Source organism: Nannospalax galili, unplaced genomic scaffold (assembly GCF_000622305.1).
Source record: "Nannospalax galili isolate Female #2095 unplaced genomic scaffold, S.galili_v1.0 scaffold1733, whole genome shotgun sequence".
Taxonomy (NCBI): Eukaryota; Metazoa; Chordata; class Mammalia; order Rodentia; family Spalacidae; genus Nannospalax; species Nannospalax galili.
In genome coordinates, this window is record NW_008333708.1 from 637477 (window position 1) to 657931 (window position 20455).

The following is a 20455-nucleotide window of genomic DNA, read 5'->3' on the forward strand; positions in this document are numbered from 1 at the left end:
TTAGATATTTGGAAAGAGACGTGTTCTCTAAAAATAAAACTCTGATCTCTGGTTTTCTGTGTAGATTTCTAATTTCATGATTCAAATATCAACTTCAAGTTCCATGAATTCATTATGCTACCAGAGCTACTAAATAAAATTACATTGCCACATAACAGAGTAAGGACAACTTTAAAAAGAAAATGTGCTAATTAGAGCTTTTCTTTGATCTTGGATTGCACCAAATTTTCTTTCTTAGTTTTCAGGTGTTTGTTTTTCATTTTCTTATAAAGGGCAGATAGCCAAAAAAGAAAGGAAAAATTAAAAAACAGATTTTGCTTAAGTAACCATCATGAATCCTTATTGCCTGCATCTATGAAAAGTTTTGTTTATATTCAGCAAGCCTTAATTATCTGGAGTCCCATCAAGTGTACAAGCCATATGTCTTAGATTTTACCTCTATTTGTTCCATCTTTCCAGAATATCAGCATTAGATCATTAAAGTATATTATACCTTTATGAAGAAGTTTGAAAAAAATATGGTCTTAAAATTTTACTTACTTTTTAATACAAAACAGTTTGCTTTAAATTTTCTTCTCTGAACTCATGTGGATAATTTAACCACTGGGCCAACTTAGATACCAGTGTACATTAAAGGCAAAATATGTTTTGTGCTACAAACTCAGGTATTCATCAATACTTGAGGAAATATGGAATATAAACTTAATTGAGAGATTGGCTAATTCTCAGTGGTTTAAAGCAAACCGTTTTTCATTGGTAGTTAATCATCTAAAGTAAACTTAAGATATTATTATTCAAAGTATACTGAATATGCATTAGGACAATATATTTGGTGAATATCAGTAACGTAATCATTTTATGATGGAAATAAGACTGGTATGGTTGCACAGACCTATGATTCCAACAATATGAATGCAGAGGCAGGAATACGGCAAGTTCAAGAAGGCCAGTCTAGCCTACACAATGAGATGTTGTATGACAAAGCAAAGGGCTGGCGATGGAGTTCTGAGGCAGTTTATCTTCTTACCGTACAGAAGACCCTGAGTCTCATCCCTTAGTTCCTCCAAAAATATGAGAGATACTAGGAATAGTAAGAGAAAGAATATGAAAAAAGTATGTTAAAAGAAATAAAATGTACAAATATAACTTTGATTTAATCCTCCCCATCAAGAGAGAAAATTTTATAGATTTCCTGTTAGCACTTGCATGCTCTGTCTTGAAGCAACCTCAAAGCAGATTTCATTATGTTTATTGGAGGTTTTTTTTTTTTTTTAATTGCTTTGGGGCTGGAGAGATGGCTCAGTGGTTAAGAGCACTGACTGCTCTTGCAGAGGACCCAAGTTCTATTCCCAGCACCCACATGGCGGCTAACAACCATCTGTAACTCCAGTTTCAAGGGATATGACACCCTCTTCTGACCTCCGCTGGCATTGCATGACATGTTTGCACCTACCTACATGCAGGAAATACACTCATACACATAAAATAATAATAGCCAGTCATGGTGGCACATGCCTGTAGTCCCAGTACTCGGGAAGCTGTGAGATTGAGGCCAGCCTGGTTTACATAGTGAGTTCCAGGTCAGCTGAGGCTGCAGGGAGACCCTGTCTCAAAAAGGCCAAAAACAAACAAATAAATAAATAAATAAAATATTTTTAAATGCTTTATTTTTATTTATTTGTATGTATGTATTGAACAAAAATTCTTTCAATCAGAGCTTTCTTTATGGCTTTATAAAAACCCTTCTTCATGATTTTTGTTTTATTTTTTAGAATTTCATATGTGAGTATTGTATTTGCATCATTTCCACCCCTCCCACTCCCTCTTCTAACTCCTGTCATGCCCCCCTTGCCGTCTCTCAATTTATTTTTCTCTTTTTTATTGTTGAATGTACATACATTGATATATATGTGTGTGTATATATATATATATATATATATATATAGTGAACTGAGTTCATTTAGTGGTGCTTGTTTGTACATGTGTTTAATGTGCCCACTTGGCATTAGATAACCCATAAGGGAACTCACTTATACCTGGAGAAAATTGATGTGCCTTCCCTCAGTATCCTATATATTACCTATAGTTCTTCATCTACAGGTAAGATCCTGTGAAATGCCCCTCATCCACATTGGCATGTCAACTTGTGTTGGCAATATGCAAGCCTTGTTAGGCAATTATATTGTTGAGATTTCATGGGTGCAACTTCCCTATCATGTCTAGAAGACACTATGTAGCTGTAGATGTCATGTTCTTCTAGCTCTTACAATCATTTTGTGCCCTCTTCTTTAATGCTCCCCTGAGCATTAGGTGTAGGGGTTTCTTTGTACATGTATCTGTTGGAGCTAGGCATCGTACAGTCCTTTATTGTCTGAATTTTGGTCAGTTGTAGAAATTTGTAATGGTATCCATCTATTGTAAAAAGAAGCTTCTTCAGTGGGCGATGAGAGTTGCATATTTCTATGAATGTAAGGTTAATTATTTAGAATACAGTAAGAAATTACATTTCTCTAGGAAAGTGGCACTTGTAGATTCTTCTCTAGGATCCCTCCAACCATGTGTACTTGGCTATGTTTATAGTGCCAATCATGGATTCCCTCCTACTGAGTGGGCCTTAAGTCCAATCAGAAGCTGTTCATTACCCCCAAGATAATAATGCCACTGTTGCATCAAAACGCAATCATTTAAAACAATGGCAAAACTCTGTATCCTTAACTTACTACCACAATTACTTTTCTTAACTTCCAAAGTGTGTGTGTGTGGTGGTGGTGGTGTGTGTGTGTGGTGTATGTGTTTATCTAGTATATTAGGATTAAAATTATTTTAGAATTCCATCTCACCCCATTCAGATTGTCAACCATTAGGAAAATAAGCTCGTGATGGTTGACTATTTGAATATATGCAATGCTTCTGAAATACATACTTAAAATTGTCATGATAAGGAAATTTTATGCTGTGTGCAGTTTCAATAAGCAGATGAAATAAAAGTAAAAGAAGAAAATAAATAACAAACCATGGCCAGGTTGTCAAAAAAAAGTGAAACTTTTATACACTGATGGGAATATAACCTAGCCCAGGCAGTATGAAATCAGTATCGTGCTTCATCACAAAACAATGTAAATCAGCTACATGACCCAGTTAGAGCACTACTGGGTATTTACCTGAAGGACTTCAGAGCAGCATAACAGGGGTACTTGGACATCAGTATTTATCGCAGCCTTCTTCATAATAGTTAAGTTATATAAGCAACGTTTGTGTCCAATTAGCAGAAGAATGTATAAACAAAAGATCACAGACACGTAAACACACACACACACACACACACACACACACACCTTACTTGAATTTTTCACAAATACAGATGAGTGTAGTTACATCATTTCCAGGAAAATTGATGAATTGGAGATAATTCTATTGAATCAATTAAGTTGGTTTCAGAATAACAATTATTGCATGTTTCTCTAATCTGTATTTGCTAGATTTTATATAGTAACATACAATCGTATATGTACATATGACATGAAAGTAGAATCAAAACTGTCTAGGGAGGAAAGGGTACTAATGGAAGGGAGGAGGCAAGAGAAAGAATAGGTGGTAGCAGGGTATGTGGAGGAATGTGCACAAAACACATATACTTGGAAGAAAGTGTCCTTATGTAACTCACTACCATATACAATGAAAAAAATTGAGCAGAGCTATAAAGTTTAAAATATCTTGAATATGAAATGTGTGCACAATTATGCTATGGATGTTTCTTTTTAAATCAGTTTAAAGAATGGAAATTCCACCTATTTGGAGTAGGACTACTTCCCAAGCCTATGGAGGCACAAAGAATAACCACAGTCCTTGGTCTTCAGACGTCTGTCGTGGTTCATTTCAATAATCCCACACAGGAAGACGTTTCCATTGACCTCATATTAACAAGTAGGTTGATTTTATTGAATTATATAGATAATGACTGTATTTCTTTCATCATAGAATCAAAATGTTTTATAAAACAGAAAACATATAAATGACAGAGGAAATATGATGGCTGAAATCATAAATAGTGAATCCAGAATCAAATTACATATTTATATACTGAATAATGATCTTTCAAACTTATCTTTAAATTCAAATATAACTAGGCCATCTTTAAGATTTTTTCGATATTATCTATATATCCCAGGGCATATGATATAGAAATTTATAGAAAGTCTAGTGCTATGATTTTTGTTTCCTTCATCCCATGTTTCTCACTGCGAATATTTTTACTAACCTGATTCTAACCATTCTTGCTTGTTCTTTTTTCATGCCATATTGAACATGTGTACTTTTAAATTAGATGGTATAGAGTATTTAATATCTTTATGTTAGTGACTGACTATTGTGAGACCAAAATAAATCAATTTTTTGATAATAAGATAAAAATTAACTAAATGTGTTGACACAGCCATATGTGTATACAATGCATTCTGATTACTATTATTCCCCCATTCCCTTGTATCCCTCATTCCCCTCTTCTTCCTACAAGTCTGCCTTCCATATTTGTGTGCCTTTGTTTAGTTTTGAGATACAAGGCATTTTTTTAACTAGGGACACTTGTGTGACTGGAAGTTTAAACTCTCCTGTGGCCTCTTGGGCTCACCACGGTTACAAAGATGATGACAGTGACTCCCCATTTCCTAGCATCTATCAGTGCCCATGTTCAATAGAGGAGGAGGTTGGGCCATTTGAGCTGTCCCTCATCCATGATCTGATGTTGAGAGGCTCATTCTTGTGCAGGCTCAGGGTAGGCAAGCTCAGTGTATTGAGTTCATGATTGGAATGGTTATCATGCATAGATGATGGCTTCCATAGCCATTTTTCCTGTTTCTAGTTTTCTTTCAGACTCCTTTACTGTAATGTTCCCTGAGCCCTAGAGAAGGTAGTATAAATATCCTATTTATAACTAAGCCCTCAACCTTAACTTATTCTCTGCATTTTGAGCACTCAACTGTCCCTATATTTGGACACCTTTTGCTGAAAATTGAGGCTTCTCTGATTAAGGCTGAGAAAAGTATTTGTCTAAGGTTACAAACATAAATAATTAGAGGGTAGTTTGACACTGTCAATTTAAGTAAAGAACATTAGCAGTTTCCTCCATCAGGTAAATTACTTCCCAAAGCATGTAGTTTTGCCCTGAGTTTACAGTACCAGAATTCCATCATGGAATGGACCTCAAGTCCAATAAAAAAACTGGTCAGCAGGGCCTGTAGAGATGATTCACTGGTTAATAGCACTTGATGCTCTCCCAGAAGACTCAAGTTCAGTTCCCAACACCCACATCTAGTGTTTCACAACCACTTATAAATCCTAGTTGTAGGTGATCCAATGCCCTCTTCTTGCTTCTCTAAGCACTTATTCCAAAGTGGCATACAAACACAGGTATACACACACACACACACACACACACACACACACAACCTCTTTAAGAGGATGGTGTGATAAGAATAGGAGGTAAGAATTGGCTAGGCAGTTAGGGTAAAAAAGACCCCAAGGAAAAGTAACCAGTTTCTTGGCTAAAAGTCAAAATGTCCTTGGGCCTCTTAGCAACATACTCTGTTCCAAAGCCCAAAAATGTCAAAAGTATTTTGGAGCTCTAATCTAATCCTTAAAAGATTTTAAGGTTACCTCTTCAGAGGGGGGAACGTTGGAGGGGAGGGAGTGGGCATGGATTTGATCAAAACACCTTATATGCATGTATGAAATTCTCAATAAAGTTTTGTATAAGTTAAAAAAAAGAAAATGCAAAAAAATTGTGGTTTCACAGTACACATAGGGTCATGTTCACACTACACAGTAGCCTATTAAGGGTATAGTAATATTATGTCTTAAAAATCACAGTGAAAATTAATTTGAGATAGCCATGTCATGTGCAGAAAGATGGCATTTCACAGCACTCCTCCCCATCCTTCAGCTTACACTCGTTCTGTCTCCTTTTCCAGGATGTTCTCTGAGCTTTGGTGGTGGTGGGGTTAATGCAGATGCTCCGTTTGGGGCTGAGCACTCAGTCTTCTATTCTTAGCCCTTTGACCAGTTAGGCATCTTTTTCTTGACTGCTGTCCACTGCAAACAGAAGCTCCTCCCACCAAGGTTGAGAGCAGCTCAGGGACAATTTCAATCATGAACTCACAGCAGCTGTGGTTACCTGCAAAAAACCTATACAAGATCAAGCCCTTAAAATTAGTTGTCAGCATAGATGGGGTAGATGATCTCCACGTCCCACTTACTACAGAGGAGCTATTGTGTGTTGATAGTTGTTGGGGGAAAGAGTCATATGTTTTGGATGATGGGGCCACTGATAGGATTCCCATGCTCTAGTGGAGAGAGTCCCATACCCATGCACATATGGGTAGCCCTAACTAGAATTAGTGTGTTATAAAAAAATATATGAAATTTGGAGAGGGACATGTAGTTGGGGATATTGTTAGTGTTGGGCAGGGGAAAGGTAGTTAGATATGAGCATATTTAATTGTGTATATATATATATATGAAATTTTCAAGAAAAAGCATTTTTAAGTGGTCAATTACTTTCATAACAATCATGCCACTATTATACAATTGGACACATTCTGCCATGCTATTGTTATCATAGTTCATAGAGTTAACAGCTGGGTGAGACTTCTAGTGCCTTTTTTCCTTCAACAGCCTAAATAGCACCTTCTGGCTCTATAAAAGCTTATTAACAGGGAGTAAGTTGCCATCTAAATTCCAGCTTATTTTTGCTACGTCTTGCAATCAAGATATGTAGTGTATTCAACAATAGGTTATCATTATCTAGTTCTGGTCAGAAACCAAGAAGATTGGCAGGAGCCTGCAGTATTTTGGTGAGCTCAAAGACCTCTGTACCCAGCATCTCAGATGGAAGTATGCCATATATAGCACTGTGATTTTTATTTAATAATCCACTAATGCAGCCTTGTGCCGCCTTGAAGGGAATCATTCTTTAATATACGTATCACTTTTTGGGGGGGGATGGAGAGATGACTCACCAGTTAAGAGCACTGGGTGCTCTTGCTAAGGACCTGGGTTGGGTTTCCAGCATCCACATGGTGGCTAGCAACCACCCTAACTCCAGTTCCAAAAAATCTAACACCATCTTCTGACCTCTGTGGACATTGCACAATATGAGTGCACTTACATACATGCAGGCAGTACACGCATACACATAAAATAAAGTATTAAAAAGTATCATTTTTATTTATTTAAAATTACCTATTGAGCTTTTGTACATTTCAAACAACAGTTCTTTATCAAATTTAGACCCCCTCCCCCATCCATGCTCCCTTAACTCCCCACCAGACATCATGTATTCTGTCATACATGTTAAGTACAATCCATTCAACATTTGTTCCCAGATGTCCTTTGGTGAAAATTCATCAATTGGAGTTTAGTCAGCCTATTTTAAGATTGTAAATTAGGCATATTCTCCTTCACTCTGTAGTAAACTGTCCCCAATAGTTCTCAGTCTAGGGCTGGCCTGCCACCCTGGGAGTGAACTCATGGATTGCACTGTAAACAGCCAAATACATATGGCTGGAGAGGTCATATATATCACTTTTAATTGAGTTATAAAATAATAGGTTTGTATGACTTTTTCATAGATCCTTCAAATTGGTTAGCCTTAAACTCTTCCCCTCTTCTCTTCTACCTCCCCACCTCCCTGCTTAAACTTGTTCACCTCCATTATTTCCCCTTTCTATTCTTATATTACATGTTGTACTGGTTGGTTTTTGTCAACGTGAAGCAAATTAGAGTCACCTGGGCAGAGGAAACCTCAACTGAAAAATTGACTCCATCTGATATGTCTATGGTATCTGAGAGGCATTGTTTTCATTTCTAACTGATGTGAGAGGTCGTAGCTGAAGTGGTGCCATCCCTTGCATGTGGTCCTGGACTCTTTAAGAAAGTTGGCTAACAAGCCAGAGGAAGGAAGCCAGTAAGCAGCTTTCTTCCATACTCTCTGCTTCAGTTCCTGCCTCCTCATTCTTGCCTTGAGTTCCTCCTCTGACTTCCATCAGTGATGGATTGTGACCTGAACATTGTAAGAAGAAATAAACTCTCCTTTTCAAGATGTTTTTGGTCACTGTTTGATCACAGGAGAAGAAATCATACCAGAAGACAAATTGGTGCCTAGAGGACAGTCTTGCTGGACCTATCCATGAGTTTTTCTTTTCTGGAGGATTGATGAATCATTTGGAACTTTGCACTGGAAATGCACTGAGCATTGAGAGCTTAACGAATTGTTGCTGTGGAGTTTATATTACTTATATTGAGAGAAGTATGGAAAGCAGATTCTTTGTGCATGAAGTCTCAGAAGGGAATGTGAGAGTCCCTCAAAGACTCTATTGGGGCTGTGTATGTGATATATTTTAGTTAACATTTGGAAGTGAAGATCAGTTGATGTTGGTTATCTGGTATGAAAACTCAGCCGTGATTAATAAGAGACCAGGCTCACTGAGGTGAAATATGCTGGGAAGTGTTTCTTCGGGATTAGAGTACAGAAGCTGTGGTCCACTCTGGGCCATGCTGCATATCAAAATGGAAACTTGATAATAGCAAGCAGAACCTGGTAATTAGTAAGAAACTTCCACATGGTACTAGTTTTAAAGATATGAAGGGGTCATGAAGAGCAGCTAAGTCTTGCACTATGAGAGACCAGGAGAGGCCACTGGTGAAAATACACACTCAGTAATATTAGAGACCCCACTACTTTAAGAATCATGGGGAGATGACAAGCCTTGGAAACATGAGTAGCAAGGAGAGCCCATTACTGAAGGTACAGCATCAGTTGCAGTGAAAGCTCCAGAATATTATGGGTGACAGGACCATAGGATGACGACCAAGGATAACAAGTAGTGTGGAGTGGTGCTGGCCTAAATCTTCCAGGCAAGCTATATTTAAAAGAGTCAGAAAAGTGTGCCTGAACACACCCTTTGTGGCCCAGGAGATCATAAGTATGTCTCACTTGTTGGACACTGAACTTTATCCACTGTTGAATTTTTATTTGACTTTGGTTTAATTGTAACTATGCCCTTGTTTTCCCCTTTTGAAATAAGAAAGTAACTTATTTTCTGTTGCAGGAATTCACAGTTAAGAGAATTATGGTTTTTAAAGAGACCTTAACTTTCATACCATGGGAATTTTTAAAACTGTGGGACTCAAAACCTTTGGATTGTGTTTTATATTGATATTAACATGAGATCTTGGGAAAAGAAATGAAAAATGGCTTATAGTGATGTGTTTGTGTGTCAACTTGACAAGTAGTCAGTTGTGGTGGTCAGTTATTGTCAACTTTTGAACAAACTAGAATCACCTGAGAAGAATAAACCTCAACAAAGACTTTTCCTCAATTGGATTGACCTGTCACTATGTCTGTGAGGCATTTTCTTAATTGCTCATTGGTGTAGGAGAGTACAGCCCACAGCTTGTGGTGGCATCCCTGAGCAGGGATGATAGAGGATAATGCCAAATTGATTGCCAAAATCTGTTATTTGAATACTTAAATATAAAATTCTAATAATTTACTAATGGATTTAAAAGTATTTTAGTATTATAGAGAAAAATTATAATGTTGGATATGTTTTGCAGAATATGTTGCTTAAAGTACATGACAATGGGTCTGGAGAGATGGCTTGGAGGTTAGGAGCACTGGCTGCTCTTGTAGGATCTGGGTTCAATTCCTAGGACCCATATGGTGGCTAACAACCGTCTATAACTACAGGTCCAAGGGATGTGATACCTTCTTCTAACCTCCATGAGTATTGCACAACATGGTTGCACTTACATACATGCAGGCAATAAATTCATACACATAAAATAAAATAATAAAATATTTGAAATTTCATGTCAAAAACATACTTTGAAAAGTTTTGTGTTCTTAAAGGATTTAATTTAATTTCATTGCTAATGAATATTTTCTTCTTGAGTATGACATTAAAGTGTAATGTTTCTTTGTTTTTTAATCAGATAAAGAAGTACCCAAGAATCCTGTACTTGACGGTTGGGACAGCTTCCTCCAAAAGAACACCGCCTTCAGGTTTAGTTCAATGATGCATACAAGAGGTACAAGATTTCTGTCTTATATTCTGTCATTCTATATGCTGCTGCATTTAAAAGATGCTGTATATAGCTGTTCTCTTAATGAATATTTAACTGAACTCAAAGTGATTTTTAAAATTTGTAATAAATTTGGGAAGCTGACAGAAATCATTGATAGTATAGCCTTCATGTGTAGGTATCATATTGAAATTGTTTTTCATTCCATGGCATATGAGAAAGAATTGCCAAATATTTAACTCTCGAAAGATTTTTGTTTGTTTGGTTGGTTTTTGTTTTCTCTTGTTTTTTCAATGAGATTGCTTCTTAGTATGTTACACAGATTGCCCATAAGCTCTTAGACACAAGTAGCCCTCCTACTTCAACCACCTATTTTTGAAAGTTTTAGTCTTCATATATCAAATCAGTTAATACGGGGGTATATTGGTCAAGGAAATCTTTAGAAAATTATAAATAAAATATCGAAAATACTCATAAAACATTATTTCCTTTGCATACTTAATGTTTCCTTGCAAATTTATATTAAGACATATGTACATTACTTCCACATATTAATTCCACCAATATACCAATGAAGTGTAGAAAATAAGGAATTATAAAGCTGCTTAAAAATCTAATATTTGGGCTGACGATATTTCTCAGTGTTATGTAAATGCCTAGTATGTTCAAGGTGCCAAGTTCAATCCCAGCAACACAAACAAATAAAATCCCCTACAATTCAAAAATTATGAATTTGCTTACAATAATGAAGTTTTCAATAACAAAAAATAATTTTTCATAGGTATTATCTCAACAAAAAACCTGTTAGTTAAAATCAACACTGACTAATATGAAATGGGTTAATTAACTCTTTCCCTTTATTTTAGTCATCTATATCAGCATCTCTTTATAAAGCAAAGCTGTAGTTTGTTTAAACAGGTTTAGTACAATTTTCATGGCAGGCACTAAATTGAGAGAGGGAGAGGAAAGTTAACAAAGGTTCCAAAGATATCTCAGTCAGCAAAGTGCTTCCCGCACAAACTTGAGCAACTGAGTTCACTCTCCACTACCATGTAAAATTCATGCAAATCTGTGATCCCAGCACTGGGGATGTGGAGATCCACAGAACTCCAGACCTTGCTGGCCAGCCAGCCTAACTAAACCATTGTGCCCCAGGTTCTGTGGGAGACCTTGCCTCAAAAAATAAGGTGCTGGAGAGGTTGTTCAACAGTTAAAAGCCTAGCTGCTCTTCCTGAGGACCCCAGTTCAGTTCCCAGCACCCACATAGTGACTAAAAACCATCCTTAACTTGAGTTCCTAGGTATCCAACACCCCCTCTTCCAACCTTCCTGGGCATTGCATAACACGGATGCACATACATGCATTCAGGCAAAACACTCATACTTATAAAATAAAAATAAATAAAAATCCTTTTTTAAAAAAGCTTATTTTATTTGAGCTTTTAAAATTTCATACAGTATTTCCCACTCACATGCAGACCTCCTCCCCATACATGCCTCTCCCTCCACCACAAAACCCTATGCACTCTGCCATACATGCTGAATCCTATTCATTTAGGTGTTTGTACCCAAATGTCCTTCTGCGTAAATGCATCCACTGGAGTCTAGTCAGGCCATCTAGTGATTGTATGTAAGTTTTACTCTCCCTCACCCAGTAGCAACCAGGCTCAAATAGTTCTCAATCTAGTGCTGACCCACCACCAATTGCTTGCCTCCCCTTTGGGTACTTGTTTAATTGAGCTGACGTGAGTCCTGTGTTGGAACCTGCTGCTACTGCACATGAGCAAGCCTCCAATGGCCTGGAAGCCTCCACCTCATAAGTTCATGAACCAGCCCTGGATCTTACAGTCTTTCCACCTCCTCTTCCACAATGGGCCCTGAGCTGTAGGTGGGTAGGGTTCCATATAGGAGTCCCATCCTACATTCTGCAGTCTCTTATTCTCCAAAATTTGGCAGGTTGAGGCCTTCTGTGTGTAACACACTCTGATGTACATGGAAGCCTCACTGTTGAGAGCTGAGGGGTGCATTAACACTCTCTTTACCCCTTATTCTGCTATGTTCCATGAGCCTTGAATGTAGGAATTCAACTGCAGATGTGTCACCTACCGGGCATCTCCCAAGTGTATATTCTCTGTAGCTGATTAGATGTGCAACTCTGCTGTAGCCTACATCTATTTCAAAAATAAGTTTCTTTGATGAGTGTTGTACAGCAGGAGGTCTCTTCTCCCTGGCACTGTGTTCCCTTCCACGCAGCTCCTAGGTATGCATATGCAGTAACATTCAGACACTCTACAGTACATTTCTCATAGGGTTCCTAAGGCATCACTCTTCCCTCTAGGTTTCCTAGCCCCCCTAGATTCACTCGTCTCTACTCTTTTTTATCACATCCAGCCTTCCTCCATGCCTAGACACAGTGCCCCCATTATTTCCACCCTCCCCCAAATACCTTCTAACTCCTGCCATCTTTCTGTTCCTGACCCCCCCAAATACCATTGTCCCTTGTATGTCCCTCCATCCTCTCCTTCCTGAAGATTGCTCATAATTTTTCCACCTCCATCAGGTAGCATCTGTTCCTCACTCTCTCCCTTTCAGTTTGTTTCTTTTCCTTTACCTCCATGTATCTTTTGCCTTTACCTGGCTCCTGGTGTTACTTAAGAATTAATATACTCACATGTAATGGATTTATTTTACATTCTACAAGTGAGGGAAAACATATTGCTTGTTTTTCTGCATTTGTGTTACTTCACTTATTATAACACTCTCTAGCTCCATCCATTTACCTGCAAATTTCATAATTTCATCTTTTCTTACTGCTGACTAGAACTCCATTGAATAGATATACCGCATTTTTATTAACCATTTTTCAGTTAAGGGGCATTTAGGTTGTTTCCATTTCTTAGCTATTATGAAGACAGCAGCAACAAATATGGATGCACAAATATGGAGGTATCTCTACAGTACGATGAGTCCGTTAGGTATTTGCCAAGGAGTGAAATCACTGGATCATATGGTAGGTTCATTTTTAGTTTTTTGAGGGTTCTCCACACTGCTTTCCATACAGGTTGCACTAGTTTGCATTCCCAGCCACAGTTAATGAGCGTTCCTTTTTCTCCCTGTCCTCTCCTGCATTTTGAGTCTTCTGTTCCCTTAATCTTGGCCAACCTGACTGGAGTAAGATGAAATCTTAAAGCAGTTTTGATTTGCATTTCTCTAAATGCTAAAGATGCTGAGCACTTTCTAAGGTTCTTCTAAGCCATTTTAATTTCTTTGCTTGAGAACTCCCTGTTTAAGTCTATTACCCATCTTTTTATTGGGTCATTTATCTTATTTCTTTCTTGAGTTATTGTGTATTCTGGATATTAATACTCTGTCGGATGTGTATCTGGTGAAGATTTTTTCCTACTTAGTGGGTTTCCTCTTCCCTTCCTTAGTTGTTTCTTTTGCTGTACAGAAACTTTGTAATTTAATGAGGCCACACTTATTGATTATTGACCTTAGTGCCTGAGTAGTTGGTGTCTGGTTTAGGAAGTCCTTTCCTATGCCTCTATCTTGAAGGGTGCTACCTATGTTTTATTCTAGCAGTTTCTAAGTTTCAGGTTTTATATTGAGATCTTTGATCCATTTCGAGTTGACTTTTGTGCAGGGTGAAAGATGAGGGTCAAGTTTCATTTTTCTGAAGTAGAGATCCAGTTTTGCCAGCACCACTTGTTGAAGATGCTCTTTCCTCCACTGTATGTTATTAGTGCCTTGTTGACTATCAGGTGGCTAAAATTATATAAACTTATGTTTGAGTCTTCTATTGTGTTCCATTAATCTACATGTCTATTTTGGGGCCAGTACCATGCTGTTTTGATGATTATAACTCTGTAACATAATTTGAAATCTGGTATGGTGACCCCCCCCAACATTGTTCTTTTTGCCTAAGATTGTTTTGGCTATCTGAGATCTTTTGTGATTCCATATGAATTTTAGGATTATTTTGTCAAGCTCTGTGAAGAGTGTCATGGGTATTTTGATTGGAATTGCACTGAATCTATAAATTGCTTTTGTTAAGATTGTCATTTTCACAATATTGATTCTACCAGCCCATGAGCATGGTAGGTCTTTCTATCTCCTAGTGTCTTTTCTATCTCTTTCTTTAGAGTTTTGAAACTTTCATTGTAGAGATCTTTAATGTCCTTGGTTAGGTTTATTCCTAAATATTTTTTTTGAGGCTATTGAGAATGGGAGGGTTTCCTCTAGTACTTTTTCTGATTGCTTGTTATTGCTATATAGAAATGCTACTGATTTTTGTAAGTTGATTTTGTATCCTGCCAATTTACTGAAAGCATTTATCAATTCTAACAGTTTTTCTAGTGGAATTTTTTGAATCTCATATACATCATATCATATTATTTGCGAAAAGTGATAATTTGACCACTTCTTTTCCAGTTGGTACTCCTTTTATTTCCTTCTCTTGACTTATTGTTCTAGTGAGAGTTTCAAGCACTGTATTGAAAAGGGGCAGAGATAGTGGACAGCCTGTCTGGTTCCTGATTTTAAAGGGAATACTTCCAGGTTTTCTCCATTTATGGTGATGTTGGCTATAGGTTTGTTGTAAACAGCTTTAATTATGTTGTGGTAGGTTCCCTCTAGACCAACTCCTTCTAGAACTTTTAACATAAATGCATATTGGATGTTGTCAAATGCCTTTTCTGCATCTATTAAGATGATCATGTTGTTTTTGTCTTTAAGTCCGTTTATATGTATTACATTTATTGACTTATGAATGCTGAACCATCGCTGCATCTCTGGAATAAAGCCAACTTCATCATGATGGATGATCTTTTTGATGTTTGTCTGTATGCAGTTTGCAAGTATTTTGTTGAGTATCTTTGCATCTATATTCATTAAAGATATGGATCTACAGTTTTCTTTTTGTTGTATCTTTACCTGGTTTTGTTATTAGAATGATACTGGCTTCATAGAAGGCGTTTGGGAGTTCTCCTTCTGTTTCTATCTTTTTGAATAATTTAAGCAGTATTGGTTGTAGAATTTCTTTGAATGTTTGGTAGAATTATGTTGTGAATCCATCTGAGCCTGGGCTTTTTTTTAGCGGGGAGGTTTTGTATACTGTTTCAGTTTCCTTATTTGTTATGGGTCTGCTTAGGCTGTTGATCTCCTCTTGATTTAACTTTGGTGGTGGCCATAATTTTAGGAATTCATCCATTTCTTTCAGGTTTAAAAATTTAATGGAGTATAGATTTTTAAAGTATTCCCTTAAAATGTTTTGGATTATTTTGGTGTCTGTGGTGATGTATCCCCTTTCTTCTCAAAGTTTGTTAATTTGGGTTTGCTCTTTCTTTCTTTTGGTTAACTGGACTAAGGGCCTGTCTATCTTGCTTAATGTTTCAAAGAACCTGCTGTTAGAGTCATTAATTTTTTGTATTATTTTCTTTGCTTCTATTACGTTAATTTCTGCTCTGAGTTTTATTATTTCTTCTTATCTACTAGGTTTGGCATTGGTTTGCTCTAGCCTTTCCAGAATCTTGAGTTGTACTCTCATATTGTTTGCATGTGCTCTTTCTGATTTTTTAATGTAGGCACTAAGAGCTATAAACTTACCCCTTAAGAGTGCTTTTAGGATGTCCCAGAGGTTTTGTTGTATTGTGTTCTCGTTTTCATTTTGTTCCAGGAATATTTTTACTTCTTTCTTAATTTCTTCTTTGACTCATTCTTGATTCTGGAGTGTGTTGTTTAATCTCCATGAGTTCATGTGTTTATTAGTGCTTCTTTTGGTGTTAATTATAAGCTTTATTGTACTGTGGTCTGATAGAAGGCATGGAATTATTTCAATTTTTTGTCTTTCTTGAGATTTGTTTTGTGCCCCAGTATGTATTTAATAGAAACTTCCATAGGCTACTGAGTAGAATGTATATTCTTTGGTGCTTGGGTGAAAAATTGTATAGATGTCTGTTAGTTCATTTGATGTATGATACTATTTAATGCAGATGTTTCTCTGTTTTTCATAAGTATGTCTGTCATTTAATTCAAATCTCTCTCTGTTTATTCTTTGTCCAGTTGACCTGTCTATTGAAGAAAGTGGGGTATTAAAGTCGCCCACTGTCACTGAGTTGGTGTCAATCTCTGTTTTATAGTCCTGGGCTACTAATTTTATGGAGTCGGGTGCTCCAGAGTTTGGTTCATGATTGTAATATCTTCTTGGTCAATTGTTCCTTGATTAGAATGAAGTAACCCTCCTTATCTCTTCTGATGATTTTTAATTTGAAGTCTATTTTGTCAGATATTAAAATTGCAACACATTCTTGTTTCTTAGGGCCATTTGTTTGGAATATTTTTTCCATCCTTTCACTCTAAGATAGGTTCTATTCTTGAAGGTGAGATGAGTTTCTTGACGACAAAAAAAAAGATAGGTTTTCTTTCCTGATCCATTGCACCTGCCTGTGTCTTCTGACAGGGGAGTTGAAGCCATTAATATTGAGTGTTAATAGTGAAACGTGCAGATTTTGTACTGTCATTTTAATTTCTTTGTGTTTGTGGCCCTATTTTGTGTTTCCATTGTTATACCTTTCTTTATTTTCTTTCTGTATCCTTTCAGCCATAATCATTACTTTTTTAGGTCCTTTGTAGAGCTTCAAGTATTCTCTGTAGTGCTGATTGGAAGACATGAATTATTTCACCTATCTGTGTCATGGAAAATTTTCTGCTCCCCTTCAACCTTGATAGATAGTTTTGCTAGATAAAGTATTTGAGAGTTGGCATCCGTGGTTGTTTAGAACTGGGGATATTTTGTTCCAGGCTCTTCTAGCTTTCATAGTTTGCATTGAAAAGTCAGCTGTTATTTTGATGGGTTTTCCTTTATATATAACTTGTTTTTCTCTATCAGCTTTCAGTATCTTCTCTTTGTTCTGTACATTTAATGTTCTTACTATGATATGTCGTGGGGACTTTCTGTTCTGATCATGTTTATTGGTGTTCTCTGTGCTTCTTGACTCTCTATAGGTATACTTTCCTCAATTTAGGGACATTTTCTTCTACAATCCTATTGATGATCTGTTTGAAGCCATTATTTTGATTTATTTCTCCTTCCTCTATGCATCTATAGTATGTATATTTGGTCATTTTATATTGACCCACATTTCTTGAGTATTCCATTCCTGTGTGTTTTTTAAATTTTGCATAGTCCTGGGGTTTGGGTTTAAGGAACAGGAGCCAGCCTGTTAGAGAGGTTTGCAGGGACAGTGATGAGAGGAATGGAGTAGCTAATCCTCCTGTGGAGAATTTATAAAAATACTTTTTTAAAGGTGCAGAGTGATTGAAGATGACGGATAGTGCTAAACTCTGGTGTCCATATCCACATGCACACTCATAAACACACACACATGTGCAGATGGATAGCATTTTTCTCACTGAAATGAAACATTATAATTTTGGAAAAATTAAACTTAAAGAGAATTTAGCAAACCTCTTTCTCTGGCTTTAAAGACTTTCCTTTCTATTCCTTTATAATGCATTAAAAAGGAGTATTGGCAATAGTCCACAATAGAAGTAGAGATGTCCATTAAATAGTTGAAATATAGACTGTTAAGGTGGTTGAGTCAGTAAATGTACTTGCTGGAAGGTCTGGTGACCTGAGTTCAAACCACAGGACCCACATAGTTGAAGGAGGGAACTGATTCCTTCCACTTGTCCTCTGACTTCCATAAAATACATGTGCTGTGGCATGTGTGCTTGCGTGCGCATGCGCGCGCGCACACACACACACACACACACACACACACACACAGAGAAATAAATGCATGAAGCAATGAATAAACAAATATGTAATAAAAAATGTAAAAGTTGAATTGCTTTCATTATAATTAATAACAAAACAGATGTTGATTTAAACAATAAACACATAAGATTTTGACATGTGCACAAAGATATTTGATATCATTTATAACATAAATGAAAACTGTCTTATTGTCAAATAATAACTTTTTATATTTGTAGCAACATTCTATATGGCTATATATATTCATTTTTTCTAATTTATTAACTGTATAAAACATTTTTCTTTCAAGGTTTCTTCACTAATTCTACATGTTCATTGTCTTTCACATTATGAAATCAATTGAAAATTCATCTACATTTGTATCTTTACTCTATTTAATAAGAAAATATTACACGTAGAAAAGCAACTCTTCCATTTAGTCCTTTAGTTCAACTGTATTTTGCTTTTGTTGTGTTTTGTTTTTTGTTTGTTCGAGAAAGCTTTCCCCTGTAGTAACAGCTAGGCTACAACTCACCGTGAAGACCAGGCTGGTTTGGATCTCACAAAGATCCACCTACCTCTGCCTCCTGAGTGCTGAGATTAAAGGCAAGAGCCACCAAGACTGGCCATATATTGCTTTCTTATACAATGAAAAATGAATTTGATTCCATGTTAATTTAGTTTGCCCACTTCCTCTTCTCATTGAATAATAGTAGTCATTCTGTTGCTCCTTATTTTTTTCAATGTGATTTATTCTACATTAGAATCATGCATTTTTTTATGCATCTGTATTTTAAGTCTTACCAATACCATAGAACTTAAGTCCCACAGGTTTTTAAAATTATTTTCTTTCTTCTGTGTCTTTTAACCAGTTTATTCCCACTATCACCTACTTATCATTCTAGAAAATATTAGACAAGCTTTCACTAACTTTATTATAACTTTAATTACATTAAAACTATAGACAGCTTTTGGAAAAACTACATGTTGATGATATTTTATCATGCTCAGGACCATTCAAGTCTGTAGTGTTGTTTAGCCTAGTGTTTATAAATGTCAAAAGTTCACACTTGCGTGGTAAAAATTGAAAGCTTCCCGTAGTAGCACTTTTATCTTAAATAATACTGTTAAATTTATTTCCAATGCTATTACTATGAAAGCTGGAGACCAAAAATATGTGTCCCAATTTTAAGATTTCTTACTTGAAAAACTGAGAAAATACAGTATATTATCTATAACTTGAATAATTTTTATTGTCTCAAATGCTCTAAAAATTTAATCAGATTTTGGCTGTATTCCTTAATGATTTTTCCACTTTTTGATGTGACATTACTTTTTAAGTAAGCAATGTAGTTTATAAATGGTGGCTCAGACCTCTAATCCCAACACTGGGGAGGCAGAGGCAGATTGATCTCTGTGAATTCGAAGCCAGCCTGGTCTACATAGTGAATTCTAGTTTAGCCAAGGCTACATAGAGTCTAAGTACCCAAAATAAATAGATGAATAGATAAATAGCTAATAAATAAATAGCAGATAAATAAATAAATAAATAAATAAATAAATAAATAAATAAATCATAACAGTGCATACTTTTCCCCGGCAATGGGTTTGACTTTTCAAAATCAGTCCCATCCTACTCTACATAATAACATCTCCAGAGCACCCTATTTTCTGAAAGCTTCTTTTTTGTTCTAAAAATTTTATATGCAATGATATTAATCCTAGAGATTTTCCTTATTATTTGGGGGCCATAAACAACAGGATTATAGTGCAAATGTGGGCTCTGTTTCTCATGTTGCTGTTAGAATTTTTTTTCCATCATTGAGGCACTATAGGCCCTATTGTAAACATTTCCCCTAAGGATACCATTATCTACTCTAAAACTGAGTCTGCTATTTGTTGGAGGGGATAGATTGTTATTTTTATTTACCCTTTGTTTTTAAATATTTTTATTTGTATATATTAGGTATGCACAATAAGTTTTATCATGACATTTTCATACAAGTATATTATATATTTCATTTGAATTTACCTCCTTTACCCTCTTTTGTCTCCCTTTCATTCCCACTAACTCCTATCCTTTTTACATCTAGCCCTGCTAGATGTCCCCCACCCTTTTGGTGATTCAATGACTTTCATGAGAGTTCTTTACAGGGAGCATGGATGAGAGCTTGCTTACAGAAGCATGGATTCCGTAGGAGTGGCTGTACCATTGAAGTAATCTCCCTTTCCCCATCAACTATAAACTGCATATCAATTCTCAGGGAGGGGTAGGTACTCATGAACCATTCCCCCTTCCATAACAAGGTGCTGCTAGGCTCAGTCTTATGCAAATGTTCAAGTAGTCATCATTGCTGTGATGTGAATTCAAGAGTACAACAGCAATGTAATGCCAGGAAGTCAGAATGCCATGCCTCTTACTCTCTTCATCTAGTTCTCTCAGGCTTTTACGTCTCTCTTCTGCAATGTTTCCTGCATAGATGCCCCATTTATAGGTGAGCATTCAATAGTAGTTTATTCTTAACATTTTGAGGAGTTAGGAGCGTCTGTAGTCATTGTCCACTGCCAAAAGAAACAAAGCACTTATTTGACCAAAGCTGATAGCAGCACTAATCTATGT

At 36.5% G+C, this 20455-nt stretch overlaps 1 protein-coding gene across 1 annotated transcript in view; it reads left to right on the top strand.

The window, feature by feature from the left end:
- Cfap47 (cilia and flagella associated protein 47) overlaps nucleotides 1-20455 on the top strand; it is a 337765-nt gene that overhangs the window by 259867 nt on the left and 57443 nt on the right. Inside the window, exons 56-57 of the mRNA XM_029561230.1 lie at nucleotides 3768-3924; nucleotides 9991-10086. Of these exons, the coding sequence (XP_029417090.1) occupies nucleotides 3768-3924; nucleotides 9991-10086 (253 nt within the window). The remainder of the gene's footprint in view (nucleotides 1-3767; nucleotides 3925-9990; nucleotides 10087-20455) is intronic.